Source organism: Pelobates fuscus, chromosome 3, assembly GCF_036172605.1.
Source record: "Pelobates fuscus isolate aPelFus1 chromosome 3, aPelFus1.pri, whole genome shotgun sequence".
NCBI lineage: Eukaryota > Metazoa > Chordata > Amphibia > Anura > Pelobatidae > Pelobates > Pelobates fuscus.
Window position 1 is genome coordinate 18,785,038 of NC_086319.1, and position 20,178 is coordinate 18,805,215.

General features: G+C 38.2%; 1 protein-coding gene across 1 annotated transcript in view; it reads left to right on the forward strand.

Annotated features, from left to right (window-relative positions):
* TBC1D22A (TBC1 domain family member 22A) overlaps nucleotides 1-20,178 on the forward strand; it is a 504,456-nt gene that overhangs the window by 409,159 nt on the left and 75,119 nt on the right. Inside the window, exon 12 of the mRNA XM_063446790.1 lies at nucleotides 15,283-15,378. Coding sequence (XP_063302860.1) covers nucleotides 15,283-15,378 — 96 coding nt within the window. The remainder of the gene's footprint in view (nucleotides 1-15,282; nucleotides 15,379-20,178) is intronic.

Here is a 20,178-nt window from a genome sequence, read left to right on the forward strand (position 1 = left end):
TTACGTGCCCTAGTTGTGCCAGGAATTAACTGGGTTATGTATATTGCTAAATTGTTAAAGTAAATGTAAGAGAAGACAGGTTTGCATGATTTTCAGTGTTTTATTTGGTGCTAATTCCACAAATATATTTCCCCTTTTATGAAGGATTTTACTTAAATCAAAAAGGAGATGTTTTATCTCATCTGTAATAATACAGATTAATTTGTAAACCTGCTGTTAGAATGTTATATTTCTGCCAAGTTAGTATTCTTTCCTTCAGAATGTTTAGTAGAATTTTTATTCTCTTGCAGATTGAGTAAAATGCTTTGTAATTTTGCTCCTTGCTGTTCGGCTCTGAAAGATCATTAAAACGGTTTCCAAGTTCTGTTATTAAGCACCTACTGCATAACCCAATGTGTCCTCTTTACCATCCCTCGCTGTACTTATTGTGTCCGTGCATATCTTCCTCTGCCGTATAACTAAGAGCAGGATGTTCTCATTACTATTCCAATACAGTGTGAGTACTTACTCAGGAAGACTATTGCATTTTTGGCATTCATTCCAAAATACTGATGTGATAACAGAATAAAAGAAGCCTCGCTACTGATTGAAGTCAAGTAGCTGAGGCCATTGTAGGCACTCTCTAAAAATCACGTTTGAATTTTTGTCTTGTTCCGAGGACGGGTCAATAATCTTTTATGGGCATTGCTTCTTCCTCGAATAGGGGCAAGCATTCCTGTTTTCTACAAAATGAAACATTTGTATTTCTTTATTCAAATCATTGGATAATATCGTCAGAACATTCTGTATTTTATGAACCCTCTTGTAATGTTTTACATATATACTTGAGTTTCACTAAAGGGACCATCCAGCAACCTCAACATCAAATGAAAGCTTCTAGTCCTCAGCCCCGATGTCCTCTTTTTTTCACTGGTTACTAGAAGTAGGACACCAGGTAAATTTGTGCCAGTAAGCTAACTGGTTGACTTTCTAACCATGTAAGAAACCCGTGCACTGTATAACGGCAGGACCATATGGCTGACAGACAAAAATGTGTGCCTAGTCAATATGATCTTCTGGCATGCAATTTCATAATTATATGTTACATGGTAGTGATTGTTTCTGCTGATATATCTGAGAGCGTCTTATCCCTGGTAGATGACTGCTGTTCTAGGTGCCATGATGCCCCTGAAAATGTTTAATTGAACGGTTTCTAACAGTTCTCACTTGACTTAAAATATATATATATATTGCAATGTAATAATGACTTATAAATAGCAATTATCCATTTACTTTTATACTGCAAAAAAATTTAAATAAAAAAAATTCGAAATTTAAAAATAATAGTTTGGACATTTTTTTTGAAAGCGCTAAACTATAGCCTGGGCGAACCCTTATTCTTTGGTCACAAATAATTGCAGATAGAATGTTGAATTGAGTTGAAATAAACAAGATATGCTGCTAATTATTTTTTGCATCTTTGAAGCTTAACAGGTGATAGATGTGTTGTGACCTATTTAATTAGCTCTCTGTAGATAGTTTGTACATGTCAACCGTAGTCCTATGACAAACATCAAGCTCTCACAATCGCTGATCTCAAATAAATAGCTTTAGTTTTCGCAGAGATAATCAGAACACAGAGGAACTTTTATTGGGTTTCCAAATTGAGACAGGTATTGCTTCCATCTAGAAAAGACAGCTTTCCGGTCTGTCTTCAAAATTGCTGCGATCATTATCACACATATTAGAATGCGCTGAGTTAGCTTCACAACACTTGCTCGTTCAAAATCACATTTTTTATTCCTGTCATAAGAGCAACACTTTAAGTTCTAAGAAGATGCAACACGGGAACATCAGTAACAATCTATGGGAAAAGTCGAAGCAAAAGTTTCGGTAACTGGAGCATTTTATTTTCCATCTTGCATTGCGCAAGTTTTTGGCAGCTCCAAACAGCAATGGAGTATGAATAAATAGAAAAATAATAATAAAAAAAAATTTTTTTTGGTTTGTTTTTTTGGGAGGGGAGTTGGGTATGATTGATTATTTTATGAGGAATTAAGCAGGTCATCCAGTTTACACATATCACCACCTAAAACGCCAAGAAATAAATTAAAATCAATAAATGTGCAACAGTTTTGTTAAACCAAAAATATGCATAATAAATCTGTTATTTATCAACTGGTTAAAGGGCCACTATAGGCACCCAGACCACTTCAGCTTAATGAAGTGGTCTGGGTGCCTGGTCCAGCTAGGGTTAACCCTTTCTGCTGTAAACATAGCAGTTTCAGAGAAACTGCTATGTTTACAATGGGGTCAATCCAGCCTCTAGTGGCTGTCTCATTGACAGCCGCTAGAGGCGCTTACGCGCTTCTCACTGTGATTTTTTTTAAGTGAGAAGACACCAGCGTCCATAGGAAAGCATTGAGAATGCTTTTCTATGAGACTGGCTGAATGTGCGCGTGGCTCTTGCCGCACATGCGCATTCAGCCGATGTCGGAAGAAGAGGGAGGCGCTGGAAAAAAGGTAAGGGAGTGGGACCCTGAGGGTTGGGGCACCCTCAGGGCACTATAGTGCCAGGAAAATGAGTTTGTTTTCCTGCCACTATAGTGGTCCTTTAATGCCGGGTTCAGACGACCAAGTGATAGGTTACCTTGAGCAGGTTCAGCTGCAGCAGTGGATTAGGAATAATGAGACCTCGCAACTATCCCTATTCCAGCAGGGCAGTCTCAATTTTCGGGTCCTGATTTTCGGGAACTGTCCCCAAAGAATATAGTGCAAGTGCATCATAGGACGCTGCAGGGAGTATGAAACCGTGCTGCTGCGTGCATGGTCTGCTCTCTATAGACTGGCCTGCTTGATTGGCAGGCAGCCTAGCATCCATTCAAGCCAGGCTGATCTGCCAGTAATTTGGATGGACCCCTTTGGTCGAAGCCAGTAACGCAACTGTGTCCACCCACTTTAATCCCTGCCACCGATGTCTGGGTACTTGGGATACAAATGTTGGGAGCATTTTACAATTAACCAAAAGGACATTTAGGCCTTTAGTTACAGGGCACCCATTATGTTTTTTTTTTCTCAAATCTATTGGTTGCTGTGTACCCCTGAGAGGTGCACACTTATAGGTATGCTAGGAATGTAAATGGAGGACAAGTTTCAGGCATTTAGTTCAGCTAGAAGAATATTGTTCTATCTTTGTTCTTGTGTATTCCAGTTGTGTAGATTGTAAGCTATTTGAAGTAGGATCCTTATCAACCTATTGTTACTGTAACAATGTGTGACTGTCTCATTTATTGTAACATATCCCCCCTTAATAATATTGTAAAGCTCTCTCCAAACGTTTAGCCCCTTTAAGATCTATGAAAAACCAGGTCGTTAAAACAATGCAATCAATGCAAATCTTATACATCATGGAATAATCTTCTCATCCATGTACCGGCTGCTCTGCGGGGCCCCTTTCATGTAAAATCAGAGAACATTTCCTTCAAGAATAGACTCATTATGGTCTCACAAACAGGTTAATTCATTACAATGCTGCATTTTTTATTAAAGGCTTTATTTATTGGCATTCTATTTAAACCTGCTATCAGAAGTAGTAAAGGTTGCAGGCTACGTGTTTATTGTATTTATTAAAATGTCATTACAGCTTGTGGAGTGATCCATTACCGCCAGAGTACGAAAAGGCTCGAACGCCTGTTGTTTACATTAAACTTTTTCTTTTTGAAGACTTAATGATATATTATACATTTGTATTACTAATATCATTAACTCCGCAGAAGTTCTCCTCGATTTGTTGAAATCCTGCCTTAGAAGTTTATTTTTTTTGTCTTCTACATTTTGCTATATATGTTAGCATGTAAGGCAGAGGAGTGTATATGTCATTATCATGCAAAACACAGAATAGAAAATCAATTCGACCCCATGGCTTAGCACTCCAGAGACAATACAATAAAAAAAAGTACTTGTTGCAGTAGAATATGGTAATTGATGAATATCTGCGGGAATGGATAGGATTGTGTTTTGTTTAATGGACTTACAATTTAATGCAGAAGTCTCTGTGGTGCTATTGTTTAATATAAAAGAAAGGGGGGAAAAAGGGAGACATGCAAATGAGTGCGCTTCTCAGACAGCACTGAAACAATACTGGCATTTTCTTTATTGTGTCCATTAATTAATGCCATATTACTCAGCTTCTTTGGGAAAGAAGTGGAAAAGTAATTAAGATGATACATGAGGTAAGTAGTTTAGACCTCAAAATTTAAAATATGTAATAATTATATTGTTAGATTGGGGTATAAGTTGTTTGTGATGGCGATAATCAATCTTCTGCGGGTGTAGGATGGCATATTATTCACACAGCTGGACTGGACTTTGAAGGAACTGGGACGCATTATCTCCTGTTACAGCAGGATTGAAAGATGTAATCGTAACACAAGCCTTTTCTGTATACAATCCAAGGAGCTAAACAGAAAGATAATAGTTTTTATAGGTCAAGAGATGGTAATTTAACAACTCATGACGATTGTCAACGACACGGTTCAAGGAGATGCCTTTTCTTAGTCACGGAGCTTTTCAAATGAGTTAATATTGTTAAATAAACATTTTTTTAAATAAACATTTTTTTTTTATTTATTATTTTGAAAATTATTTTAATGGTATGTATCTGTGTGTGTATGTATATATATATGTATAATTTTTTTTTTTTTGCATTTAAATTTTTCGGAAAAAAATTCTACAAAAATATTACCCATTAGTTATTTATAATTGCTGTGATCTGCCAATATGCGTGGAATTGCCAGCTCACCTCTTTCAAATGAGTCCCAAGGGGGAAAGACTGCTTTACATAGCCAGTAAAAGTACATATAGATCTATTCATAAAACCATGAATGGAGCTACTGGTAAGCTGATAGCAGCTAAGAATAGAACTCTTATTCGTGTTCCCAGGTGAATGGAGCCGATACTCAGTGCTGTACTATACATCCATTAAGACTCAATTCTGCAGAATTCTGCGTGATGGGCTCAGCTTCCTTTGAACAGAAATGGGAAAGCTTGGATTGGCTGAGGAGAGTCCTTTCCTTGACTTTCCTGGTCTTATTAGAGTTTACTGCTGGAAGCTGCAAATCTTGAGATATCAACCAAACAGTCAATTTAAATGTTTCATTTTTATGATATTTATTTTTGTAGATTTCAATGTGTTTATATAATTCCACAGACACCTGACACACGTTTATACGCATACACTGTTAATCTCCTATTATCACAGTTTTCCTTCCTGAACTAAAATGTGGTGGATGGTGACCCGGTCACAGTGCCCGAAGTGCTGCCCCAGGGACTTGCCAGAGGCAAACATAACTTGTGCAGGGCTCTTTCAGCAGAGGAAGCCTGGGGCTACCTGTGCATTGACTTCCTTCCCTTACCAAGCATTTACTTTTGAACAGCTTTTGTTCTCATACGGTCAATGTGACTCGCAATTTCAGTGCGCTTACTGCTTGCCTGTGAGTCTGTTTTCTGCTCCTATATCAATATGATTGTCACATGTATGACTACATTATTGCTTTATCTGAATGGTGGGACCTGTGTAAAAGTAAATTCAGCAGGTAAACCCTCTATTTACAACAGCAAATGGACAGACCAAGGTGGTTACAGATACCTTAGTATTTAATGGCACGTTGGCGCCAATGGTGATTGCAATGACTCAACTTGCATGTCTCAGGATTATTGTTTTTGCCAAGGTGCGTTCCAGAGGAGAGTAATGGCATCATGAGTCCAGATGCCATTTTGTGACAACGAATTCTTGTCATGTGCAGTCGGGCCCAGCGCAAACTCCAAATGGCTTAAAATGTTCTGCCATTTGTTCCTGTGGTAAGCTACAAAGTAACGTAAAGTACAAAGAAACTATGCAAGTTAGTATTTTCTTGCTTGTTTGTGTTTTCTGTTGGTTTTACATTTTGTTTGTTTCATTACGTCTTTTTAATACTTTCTTTCTAGAACTTCATAAAACAAATTATTTGCTGCAATTAATATTTGCTGCATGACTATAAAATGTCAACATTTTTTTTACTGGATTTCTTATCACAAAATGATATACGAACATCTTGGACTCTACTATCCTTCCAGAATACTTTCAAATTAAATAATGGCAATGTCTTACTAGAAAGTCGGTGGCCACCCATAGAGGAGGAGGTTTAAAGGGAATTGAGCGACCGTGTCTACAAGACTTATTGATATGCCACAATATAGAGGAGGTACACAGCTGTGATTCCTTCTTATATCGCCAGGGCTGGTTCAACTAGGGGATAGTCTTTCATGCTCTCTACTGGAGCCTCTCTGAGACCTGTCAAACAGTGTTTTTCAATGTGAGTGGGAGGACATGTGAGACCGGGTCAGGATCAATATGAAAGAGAATCCATGTTTTTATAACAAAGAAAAATACAGTGTATATATCTCTCTTCCTTTCTGCTAAGAAACATTGATAGATGTGGTCTATGGCTTAATCTGGCAGCTTTTGTGCAAAAATAAAATGAACAGTTCAGTTCAGTGACACCAGTTGAATGTCGACGAACGGCCAAAGTGTCGCTTCACCTCTGTCCCTTAAAAGCTAACGTTTTAGAAGATTATTCACTGAAGTTCAAATTTGGTTGGGATGGACAAATTTTGTCTTAAAAAAACAAACCACATTTCAACCAAAATTTCTATTGAATATTTCAACCAAATAATCACATAATTTGGCACTACCTGTTCTCTGTTTCAAAATAAGTAATTCTTACACATGATACTTATATAAAATGTAGGACTTAAAATGAAAATTTTCAACCAAATTAACTCTGATATATTTGCCTATTTGGCAGCAAAAAAAAAATAAAAAAAAAATAGCTAGCTGGGAAAAAGATATTGATTTAATACATAATATTTGTAAAACATTTGTGTATTCATTTTATAACTTAACCCCTTAAGGACCAAACTTCTGGAATAAAAGGGAATCATGACATGTCACACATGTCATGTGTCCTTAAGGGGTTAAACCATTATGTTCTAACTATTGAGGTATAATGTAGAGTTAAACCTTTCTTTATAGAGGTTGGTTATCTGAATCAGTGTTTCTCAACCTTTTACAGAGACGTACCCTTTCAGCGGCCAATTTTGATCAGAATAATCTGGGACCACCACTGAAAAATATTTGGAGAACAAAACCCAGACATTGTTTGCAAGATATAACAATGTGTGTGTCTTGCAATATGGCTTGAATGGAGAACAGCTTAATGGTAGTCATGTTATGCACAATGTTGTGTATCTAGTCACTTGCAATAAAGTTACACAAACCACAACAATAAACCTGCATGTGCTAACTGCTGTAGTGAGACACTTACCTTATAGGCACGTCTTCCTAGTGATGACAGAAATGAATATGATAAGTCTAGGATTGCACAGGGTGAATGCTGTCAGAATGGATTTCAGGTGTCTAGAACCAAGTCTATTGGCTACACTGTTTATTGATTGTTGATACAAAATTAAAAGTAAGGTCATGATTAAATCATTCGTGAAATAAGCAAGACATAGAAATGTAGCCTTTTTTTAAAAACGTTTCATAAAAGGAAAATCTAGAAAGGAAAAGCTATGATAATTCCTCATAACAAGGCTACAACATATAAGAAGATTGTTTCTGGTGCAAGAAATAGGACTCTGCTCTTGGTTGCTATTGAAAAGCGATGGGTTAATGAAATGTTTATTGGTTCTTTAAGATCCAAGCCCTGTGACCCACCAGAAGTCAAATATGGCTGCCCTGTTGTATGTACTTTATTGCTGTAGTGTTCTAAGCTTTATTACCTTCTTCGGAACTCTACCTATTGTATTTTAATGCAGATTGTATTTATTATTTAGCACCTTAACTCTGTTTGTTACGCTTTTATTGAGGATCATTATCGTATGAGAATTGCACATCAACTATATTTCTTTCAGCACAACTTGATGTTTGTAATTGTAAGAATGTAAATGATTTTTATTAATGGTGACAGGTGGCGGAGTAGAAACAGTCTCCAAGTCATAAGTAATATGTTCAAAATAAGTCTTCTGGAATGGTGTACATCTGTCGCGAGACTCTGTGAAATATAATAAAACCAAGGTCACTGGCAATTATTTATTTCTTTTTAGCACTTTTTGTACGATACTTTGCAACCCTGTATGTTACAAAATCAAAATGTGTCTTTGAGAAATCTGAATGGACAATATACAGTGCAGGTGTTTGGGAAGATATTGCTGAAGTTTCTGATTGATCGTGTTTCCTTTCCACAGCTGTCAATCATTAAAACGGTGTCTTTATCCTTTTAATATAGGCAGACAGACAACTATTTGGGAAACTTGGGCACTAAGATCCGGGCTCTCTGGGGATATAAGACATGTGGGGTTCCTGTGTAGGATTAATGGGGTTTGGGGGTGATTTGTGAAAAATTGTAGGATTTCCTGTAACTGGGAAATAATTGAATTATCAGACACAGAGAAGCCTGGAAGGGGGTTATGTTATTCTCTGAGAGTCCACGCTGGGGGTCTGTGTATAAATACTCTATGTTTTGGCCGAATAAATCAGATCTACTCCCAACATTAAGTCTCGACTAATGTATGGGGGGAAAGCTTTAACCAAACCGATTCGATTTTAGTCGACTAAAACTAAAACAATTCAGATGACTAAAATACGACTAAAACTATAATGTCTGTTTGGCCAATGACTAAAACTAAATTGAAATTTGCCTCCAAAATGAACACTGCTTTGGACATATGAAGAGGGAAAGGGGAAAAGGGAGGACTTGGTTTGAAGCGAAGAGTAGCAGTCATAAAATCACTAAGTGAAAAACGAAGCATTGCTTTCCCTTTCTGTCCTGGATTGCTGTGATTTCATACAGTTTGTTTTAAAAGCTGCTTTGATTTGTTTGTCGAGTGTAGAATAATGATAATCTCCGTACCCCTGTGTGTGCACATAAATGCTGAATGAGAATTAGTCATATACTAAGGACAAACGGATCAAATGGTCTCTGTTTATTGTAAAATCCATTTACTTCTTAATTACCTTGTTACATGTCGTATTAAAACAATAGAGGCAAACCGCATCTTCACAGCCGTGTTCACATATTGCAGGACCCACTGTGGATAAAATTTAGGGAATACGATTTCCAAAAGGTTAAAATGAATGTGCTGCAATATTGCAATATTTGTTTTACTCTGCTCTGGGGACTAATAGGAGAAACGGAGTGGGAATTCCTGGCTATGCAGACAGCACACCTTCTTTACGAGTATGCCTTAGACTTGCTGTGTGCTGCACAATGCTCTGCGTTATGAGGTTAGCCTAGTAAGACTTGGCATGCTCTGCACAATGCTCTGCGTGATGAGGTTCACCTAGTAAGACTTGGCATGCTCTGCACAATGTTCTGCATTATGAGGTTAGCCTAGCAAAACTTGGCATGCTCTGCACAATGCTTTGCATGCTGATGATAGCTTAGTAAGACATGGCATGCTCTGCACAATGCTCTGCATGCTAACGATAGCTTAGTAAGACATGTCATGCCCATGATAGCTTAGTAAGACATGGCATGCTCTGCACAATGCTCTGCATGCTAACGATAGCTTAGTAAGACATGTCATGCCCATGATAGCTTAGTAAGACATGGCATGCTCTGCATGCTGTAGATAGATTAGTAAGACATGGCATGCTCATGATAGCTTAGTAAGGCATGGTATGCTCTGCATGCTGAAGATAGATTAGTAAGACATGGCATGCTCATGATAGCTTAGTAAGGCATGGTATGCTCTGCATGCTGAAGATAGCTTGGTAAGACTTGGCATGCTCTGCAATATGAGGCTAGCCTAGTAAGACATGGCATGCTCTGCACAATGATCTGCAATATGAGGCTAGCTTAGTAAGACTTGGCATGCTCTGCACAATGTTCTGCTTGTTTTTTGTAAGTTTTAGTATTCCTCACGTAATGCAATGTATGTAAAATATATTTTAGTAGAAGTGATCCTAATAGTGAGCTTACCCATGCAAGACTAGGTATGCTCTGCACAGTGTTCTGCATATAAAGGGTGCAAGGACTTTCCCAGGCTACGGCTTTAACGCCCAATGTTCTGCCTATCTATTTCAGGAAGCCTCAAACTGGGAGCTGCTGAGAGCATTAGCAACATTTACAAAAGCTTAGGACTGGGGTATCGACTGGGCAGAACTGTCAGGCATTCTATACCACACTTTGGTGTTAAACTGATCGTTATAGGCGCCCATGGGCTTCCTGGCACCATAACAGCTTCATTCCAATTAATTGTTATGGGGCCTTGAGTGTCCCTTTAAGCAACAAATCTATTTAATTTCTCACAAATATAATTATTTATTGTATTATTTTACGACATATAAATAAATACCTTGTTTCACTACAGCGTTGACACCATGACCATGATCCTGAATTTTGGGTGTTACACTAGTATAAAATTAGCCCCTGTTTACTTCAACCTCCCATCTACCTTGTACCAGGATATCAGCATTTTCCCAAGTAGGAAAAGACAGCATTGTGACAAACTGCCATTTGCCACTGGCATTGGAGAGGACTTATCGCTAGCCTCCTGCCCTGCGACTATGGCCCTTTAAGACTTACATTTGGGCATAATGGATTTTTGTATGCTGTTCCTGGCCCTTTAAATGCTTTGGAGCAGGGTTACAACTTTTAAACTGGCACTTCGAATGCAGCCGAAGTCGCCGAAGTGGCCGCCATTCGACAAACGAACACGTGGCGGCAGCCATTTTAACTTGTTTGAACGCGGTCAGCGGTGTGTGCAGCCAAATCTATGGAACTGTTTGCGGCTACCCAATTGCAGGAACACCGCTGACCGACACTGCGGCTGGAGACTAAGTCCCGTTCAAAGATTCAAACGCTCATTCGAATGGGACTTAGTCATTTTCTCGGTGCAAAATAGACCGACCGCACAGCTCAAATCCATGAAAATGTGCTTGCGGTCGGTCATAAAGAACTCATACCTATCTCCCGAACGGCTGAACGGATTTGAATGATTTTTGGGTATGTTTGTATTTGGAATGTGCTGATTAATAATATGTAACTGTTATTAATATTGGATGTATGGTTTTAGAGTTATGAAAGTTGGGTAAAAAGTATGTTTAAATTGTACGAATAATTGGGTTACCTCTCAGGCTATGGGGAGGGAATCTGTGGGATGTAACCATTGTGTGATTGGGTAATGTATATGTGGGCGTTGTATGTGGGCGTCTCCCTTGCAGGGGAGAATTGCATAAAAGCAGAGTGTGTGTAATTCAACCAGAGTTCTTCTTGACCCTCAACACATAGTCTTGTCTCATGATTGGAGGGTACAGCTATATTCAAACTGGGGATTGCTATGCGCTGCATATTCCCTTGAGCTTTAATCACTTAGCTCTTTTGGAGAGTTTGTTCCAGTTACGCTCTCCTTGGAGGAGAGGTCTTCCCCACATGGTCCTGGATGCTGGAGGTTCATACAGGGTGGATGGAAGACGGCGCGGCTCCAGTTAAGCTACGGCGGTTGTGGAGTCTGCGGTGGTTGTGGTGTCGTCTGCAGTGCTTGGAGTCCTCAGGAAGCGCTAGGAGCATCCGTCAATGGAAGGTGTCCATTACAAGCATATTATAGCACAATGTGTGTCATTAAAAGAGCTAAATGATATAAACCAGGAGAGGTGAAAGCTCAGTAAAGGATCAGTAGTAGTTATTCTGCAGTTGGGGACCCTATTACTACATTCCCCATGATTCCTTTCTGACCTTGAGCAAACTACCCTGATCCCCATTCATTCAGTTTTCATCAGTTTCTCACCACAGAATTTCACACAAAACTATGTTAACATGGTAAACCATATAGAGAATAAGAAATTACTACATAAAGAGCAATTGAATATGGGGGCGGGGCATGACACCCAAGATGGCCGGATGTGTTTGACAAGAGCTCCGGCTATACAAAAAGCAGTCAAAAGCACAAAAAATACACAAGCTGCAAGCTGACAGGAACCGTCAGCAGACAGATTATCGAACGGTGACCCGACAACTAAACCCTTGGCCGGCTGGCAAGTTCTTCAATAGGTGAAGAGAGAGCCCTGGTCCTCAGGCACTGAATCCATATAAGGCACCAGCTAGATGTAGCGAGCAGACCGGGCTGCAGGGACTGTTCCTACCACTTATGCTGCCAGCCAGTCCATATCACCATCGAGCGATGGAGGTCAAAGGAACAGGCTGGGAAATGGACTGTCCATTCAAGCACAATAGTGGCATCGGGTGAAAGTTTGCTGCTGCCTTTATATCGGCCACCAACCGGGTCACAGAGCAGGACTTAATGTGTTATCTGCTCAATACCCAGCGGTACACATATTCCTGTTCGATAAGCCTGTGTTACTACACATAAATTTCTTTACTTCTAAAAAATGCAGTATCTCCGTTCTTTCTCGCTCTCCTTTCTACATTATGCCTGTAGCACATATGGAACCTCTCTGTTAAGACTTCTGTGTCAAAGTATTCCGCTTACCACTTGCGCTCTTAGGCAGTACCTGTTTCACCATAACTACTTTATGTCCACATTGACACCAGTGCATGTCTCAGATTTATCAGCTGACTCTCATTGACAGGCATAGCCATCATCTTCTTTTCTTTTTCTTATATAAACTGAGCAATTTTTCTTACAAGTATGTTATTTATACGAATTGTGCAGTCTGTACTCATGCCATATTAATATTTATCTTTAAGTTGCTAGTATTTGCTGTTGTGGCAATACCGGCATGAATATAGAAAAATGCATGAAGAATTACAACAACAACAAAAAAAGAGCAAGTGAATATAATTATTAGTTTGTTAAATGTCTGCTAGGGTGAGTTAAATTGTCTATATACAATAATGCTTGGTTTTAAAAAGAAGAAACTAGACACAGTGTTTAGGGGATCCAGTGATCATCAATCAGTGTGGTTTAATGTAAGAACAGTGACTGAGTCACACCACACAAAAACAAACGTTTTAGACTTTAGAAAAACACTTTTCTAAAATTAGAATATGTGTAAAGGAGTCATTATCAGACTGGAGCAATTTAAATGGCGTCCAAGAGAAATGGGATTATTTAAAAGTTGCACTACTGAAGGCAACAGAAAATTGCATTAGGCTTGTCAGTAAAAGCAAAAAATTCAAGAAACCACTGTGGTACTCCGCAGATGTGGCCAAAATAGTAAAAAACAAAAAGTTAGCATTTAGTAATTATAAAAAAAAACCCAGAGTGAGGAAGACAGAATGATCTATAAGATTAGGCAAAAAGAGGCTAAGCAAGTTATAGGAGCTTCCAAATCACACACAGAAGAGAAAATAGCACAGTCAGTAAAAAAGGGGGACAAAACTTTTTTTAGATACATAAATGAGAAAAGAAAAGTAAAACAAGGATTAGTTAGATTAAAAACAAAAGAAGGAAGGTATGTAGAAGAGGATAAAGGTCTATCTGACTGCCTCAATTAATATTTTTGTTCGGTATTTACAGATGAAAATGAAGGAGAGGGACCTCAGTTAAGAAAAAGGATAAATTAGGTATTTATTACACGTGAGTTTACAGAGGAAGAGGTTCTATTTCAACTGTCAAAAGTAAAGACAAATAAGTCAATGGGACCTGATAGAATACACCCAAAGCTATTAAAATAGCTTAGTGGTGTACTAGCAAAACCATTAACAGATTTATTTAACCAAGCATTGTTAACAGGAGTAGTCCCAGAAGATTGGAAGTTAGTGAATGTTGTGCCCATTCACAAGAAAGGTAATAGGGAGGAGTCGGGCAACTATAGGCCAGTAAGCCTTACTTCAGTAGTAGGGAAAGTGATGGAAACCATGGTAAAGGATATGATTGTTGAACATCTAAAAACACATGGATTTCAAGATCAGAGACATGGGTTTACTTCAGGGAGATCATGCCAAACTAATCTTATTGATTTTTTTTGATTGGGTAACTAAAATTATAGATCAGGGTGGTGCAGTAGACATTGCTTACCTAGATTTCAGTAAGGCTTTTGACACTGTTGCACATAGAAGGCTTATCAAGAAAATGCAATCTTTGAGTTTGGATTCCAATATTGTTGAACGGGTGAGGCAGTGGCTGAGTGACAGGCAACAGAGGGTTGTAGTCAATGGAGTATATGCGAAGCTTGGGCTTGTCACCAGTGGGGTACCTCAGGGATCTGCACTTGGACCCATTCTCTTTCATATTTTTATTAGTGATATTGCAGATAATCTTGATGGTAAGGTATGTCTTTTTGCTGATGATACTAAGATATGTAGCAGGGTTGATGTTCCAGGAGGGATAAGCCAAATGGCTAATGATTTAGGTAAACTAGAAAAATGGTCAGAGTTGTGGCAACTGACATTTAATGTGGATAAGTGCAAGATAATGCATCTTGGACGTAAAAACCCAAGGGCAGAGTACAGAATATTTGAGTCCTAACCTCAACATCTGAAGAAAGGGATTTAGGGGTGATTATTTCTGATGACTTAAAGGTAGGCAGACAATGTAAAGTGCAGCAGGAAATGCTAGCAGAATGCTTGGTTGTATAGGGAGAGGTATTAGCAGTAGAAAAAGGGAAGTGCTTATGCCATTGTACAGAACACTGGTGAGACCTCACTTGGAGTATTGTACGCAGTACTGGAGACCGTATCTTCAGAAGGATATTGATACTTTAGAGAGAGTTCAGAGAAGGGCTACTAAACTGGTTCATGGATTACAGGATAAAACTTACCAGGAAAGGTTAAAAGATCGTAACATGTATAGCTTGGATGAAAGAGGAGACAGGGGGGATATGACAGAAACATTTAAATACATAAAGGGAATCAACACAGTAAAGGAGGAGACTATATTTAAAAGAAGAAAAACTACCACAACAAGAGGACATAGTCTTAAATTAGAGGGACAAAGGTTTAAAAATAATATCAGGAAGTATTATTCTACTGAGAGGGTAGTGGATGCATGGAATAGCCTTCCAGCTGAAGTGGTAGAGGTTAACACAGTAAAGGAGTTTAAGTATGTGTGGGATGGGCATAAGGCTAACCTAACTATATAAGATAAAGCCAAGGACTAATGAAAGTATTTAGAAAATTGGGCAGACTAGATGGGCCGAATGGTTCTTATCTGCCGTCACATTCTATGTTTCTATGTTTAATTAAACATTAATAACAAAATATGTGAGCAAAAAAAACCACATTATCTGAAAATGTGAATTGCATAAATCATGTAAAACCACCCATTCATACCCTCCCTCATATTGTTTCTTCTCCCCAGTCTGAGCCCGAAGGATTCTCCCACTTCCATTTATACGTCTGTGCTGCCTTCCTGGTGAGATGGAGAAAAGAGATTTTGGAAGAAAAAGATTTCCATGTAAGTAGAACTATTTTTTTATCCTTCATGTGGCCCATTTTTAACACCTTCTGCAGGTTGACTACACTGAAAATGTCTTCAGCCAAACAGTGTAAATACAAATGACCAAACAATGTCTCCTTTGGTTTTGAAAGTTCCTCTGGCCAACATAATGTATAGTACAGAAGCATTTCCAGTTTGTGTTAAAGGATAAAAGTGCTAAAATATAAATATTGACTTTCTAAACAGATGTGTAGCCATACATAGTATTAAACGTATGAGTTCTTACTGCAGAATTATCCATAGTAGTCTGTCATTTAATAAACTCTTTCATCATTATGTAATAAGAAGTCTGGCACTCTGGTTTCGTTCAATGGGTGGTCAGTGGAGTCAACAGAGATCAGAGATTGTGACTGGTCGGCTACTAGTCTCCTGCTTCAAACTCTGTCTATGAACGACGAAGGCCTCTTGCTGGAGGCCACAGTTTGATTTGTCGCAGTGACCCAGATATTGATTTAAGGAGACAATTTCTGGAACGTAGCGTATTCCACCGCAATACCTGACATTTTAAGGGGATTCCCTGGTCACCTGTTCTGTGATCTGCCACTGAGCGATGATGTATATCCATTTATATATGTGTAATGCTTATAAAATCTTTTTGGTCAGTGGTGTCAAACGCAGCAGAACAGCTTAAGGAAAGCTTGTCCCTTGCCATCAGAAGGTCATTTAAAACACAAACTAAGGCTTCTTCACTATGGTAACTTTTCATGAAAGTAAAATGGAAAATATCATAGATATGATGGCTTCAGAGTTTTTAAATCCTCAGAATGTTCAGGTTCCTGATCTGATAAGTATCCTTGTAGACCAAGACGTGAGCACCTCTGCTGATGGATACTGTCTGCTGAGCAATCACTTTTTTGAATTATTGGAGAGAATCTCTGCGTACATTTCATCCATATTATGGGGAAATACAGCTTGAAGAGTAAATATATTAGAAAGGAAAACAACACAAAGAAAAATAGAACCAACATTGAGAGAAAATGACTGACCTAATGTTGCTATTAAAAAGTTAAAGCAAACTGTGGTATTATTAAAGAGATGCAGAATGAAAATGTTTTAGGAAAACTAAACCGGGGCTACTACATGTGATGTTCGGATGTCGGATCTTTCGATTTGCCTTTAGCCGAGTTATTCTTTTATTTGCTGCTATCTAAATTGCTCTGTCATTGCCTGCAGTTTGGATTTCCTGAGTGTCGGCAAGCAATTCCTCTTGGTCATGGTGACTTCAAAGCCACTTGTGATCGATAAAGTAATGTGTTTCTCGCTGCAGATTCCAAAATATGCCACGACAGAGGTCAGCGGCTCTCACAGTGCTGTAATTCGAAGTACAGATATATGTGTGTGTATATAAACTATGTTGCTAAATTGATGAAACATTTAATTGTATTCCTTATTACACATACTATGTATCACATTTAAGCTAGTGCCATTCTTTATTTTGACCCTGCTCACCGATAAATCAACCGCAGGATAATTTGTTTCATCTTCTGGTGCAGACATTGTCTTGATGCAGTGAAACAATATATCTCCGTAGAGTTGAAAGGTAAACAATGGCTTCAGAACGAGAGAGGAGATGCTGCAAGATGCTTCCATTCACTTATCTTTTGTTTTATTTGTTGCGGAATTCTGTGCTTACTTTCCATCCTGTTTATGTAGACAATAAAAATGTGTACCCGATAAAAATTTATGCCAGAGGTAGTTGTACTTTAGCATACCGCTTAACAATATAGCAACCGCTGTAACTTATTGTTTTATTGAGACTTATGCAGCATATGCTGAATGGAACTGTCAGAAGTCATTTCCGAACCTCCTATACATTCAGAAGGCTAACTTTACCTCTCTGCATCTGCTCTGAAATGTGGATCAGTAAATGGATTTAGTTGTTGTTTACTTACAAACTTACACTTTACCTTTATTCTACTAGAGGCAATTTGGGAGGAGTGAAGTTCTTTTTTTTTTTTTTTTTTTTAAGCAAAATGTGGCAATGGCTGTATCTTCTGCCCTGCCAAATTGTCTTCTCATGCGCCATCGTCTTGGGCAAAGCACGGTAGATTCCAGCTGCATTTCATTGCGCATAGATCATCTATGGAAGATATGCACTCACTGCGCACTGGGCAAGATAGTTTCTGTACCAATAATCGTTTGTACTTTATTTATCAGCAGATTCTCTGGTGCAGAGAGTTTTATAACGAAGATATATGAATTAAGCGTCCTGTTTGTTCCAGAGCTTTTAAATCATGTAGAAAACATTTTAATCATGATAACCGAATAATCCGCTTGTAAAGTATGTTTATTCGCTAAGAGTATGTGGAACACACCAAATATATTTTTGAGAATCTTTTTTTTTTTTAAATAACCTTATCTTAATTTCAGTAGAAAATCTAAATTTAAATGACAGAGAATTAAAGGGCACACCATCCACAGATGTTCAGACATAGTTACGTATGCTGGATCTATTATTTCTTTTTCTAGTTTTGGAAAATAAATTAATTAGTAGTCTTTGTAGGCCTGCCCTTCCGCCAACAGTGTTTTCCTTTTTTGTGAATACATATTAACTTTTATTTGCACATTTTCAATGCGTTATCTTCACCATGCACTAAAAAACCAATGCATAATCCCCGCTCAGAGTGTCCTGTAACTACCTAATATGACTTTCAGTTTTGGTAGTGTATATTCCAAGTCGTCATCCCTCCAATCATGTAAATTTGCTGGTTACGTGCTATTGAGAAAACACAGATGAAAGATAACTGTCTGGCTCCTACAAGTTCTTTTTATTTGAGAACTTCTTAGAAATGTGTTAAAATCCCCGTAAGCAGAGAACAAGCTATTGAAGAAGCTGTGGCCCAGCATGGAATAGCAATACTGAACAATCACTTGTCTTTGATGCAAAATTCTTCTTTCCTCCAACTGACCTTGGACATGGCCACTTTCTGTTTTTACCTCTGTCAACAAGCTGTATTTTTGTTACTTACTTGAAATTAGTAGGTGAGCCCACTGTGGCACTCCTCGAGTATAGACACAAGTATTCTTAATGGGCTCTATTGGGGGGGGAGGGGGAGAAGAGAGAGAGAGAGAGAGAGAGAGAGAGAGAGAGAGAGAGAAGTTTTACTTTTTGTTTGTCTATTAAGCAGCTAATTTGTTTTGGGTTTTTTAAATCTTTTTTCACTTGGAGTGACATGCAAAACATTGGTCATAAAAAAATAATTTTAAATAATATATATATATATTTTAACCCTATGCATATTTTACATAAAGAGACTCTATAGGCACCCATACCTCTTCATCTCAGTGAGTGGTCTGGGTACCATGTCCCCGTCTGTTCAACCCTGAAACTGAATACATTGCAATTTTGCAGGATTGGCAATGTTTGCATTACAGGATGTCATGCTGATAGCCACTAGAGGCACTTTCACCACAATAGCTGAATTAAGCTTTCAATCAGATGGTCTCATAGAGACCGTTTGGCACAGCGTGGCATTTTGCCGCACGTGAGCCCTATGGGAAACATCGGATTGGCTGAGATCCTCTCTACTGATGATCTCAGCCAAAGAATCGGGCTCCATGACAACTAATTGCCTTTTATGAACGATTGGCTTATTATAAACTAAATGTCCTTGTTTAGCGGATAACAGAATAATGTCCTTAATTAACAGGTTATTTATTGTACACTAGATGTTTCGCTTTCATTTTTAGAAGAATACAATTCTCTATTGAAATCTGATTTTTCAAACAGTCCTAGTTTAATTTTATTGGTAAGATAGAGAGATGTTTTAGAACCCTCTTTCTCAATGCTCTGCTCAGTTAGGATTTTGAAGGAATTGTCATGTGTCCTTCCTCTCACAGACGTCCTGTAACTGGGCTGTGAGTTACCCTCCATTATATATCCGACTACATAGAAAGGGAACCCTTTAAACATTCTGATACCATGCAGTGTAGCCCATGATTTTGAAACCGTCCCTATATATACAAAACAGTACATTCTAAGCAGCACTACATTTTGCAATATATGTGCAGATTTTCATGAATAATTTCTTTATTCTAAACCCAAATATGTAAGGACTGACAGAGTGTTAAATAAACATGGACTAGTGCTGCGTTTTCTAGTACATTTTCATATTAAATACGCAACTGAAGTCCATTAAGGCATCTTACGTCGCAGCGTACTTTTCGTTATACTTGGAAACATGAAATGCATTGAATATTAGAGATTTGTACTGCAGATGGTATTGTCTAAAATAGTAACTGCTATTACTGACACTGCGCATTCCAACTTCAAAGTGAATGCATAAAAATACATTTCCATCAACTGATTTTTTTTTAAATGTAACATTAGCTTTGGAAAATTCATATACCGTCAGAAATGAGTGCCCTTCTTCAGAACTGGTGTCATGACCAATGATGCGTGGCTGTTCTGTACAACGAAAGTATCATTTCAAAATCTAATGAGTAATGATAGTTCTCAAATTGCTTTCTTTAACCCTGTACACTCCGGCATAGCTCAATACCAATGTGTCGTGCAGGCTGGCCACCCTTACATGGAAGGGGTTAAATATTAAATGTCAGCAAAGAAGATAATTGGTGATGGAACCGTCTCACATTTCTTTAGAGAACAGATTGCTTTTGAATCTATAAAGTCTATTTTAAAATGCTGAAAGTTAGTCCTATTACCTCTGTATAAAATGTAAAGTTCATGTAAATTATACTGCCTCTGCTTCACTGAACTGAGAGCCATTCTCCATTCATCTCATTGCCTCCACCATC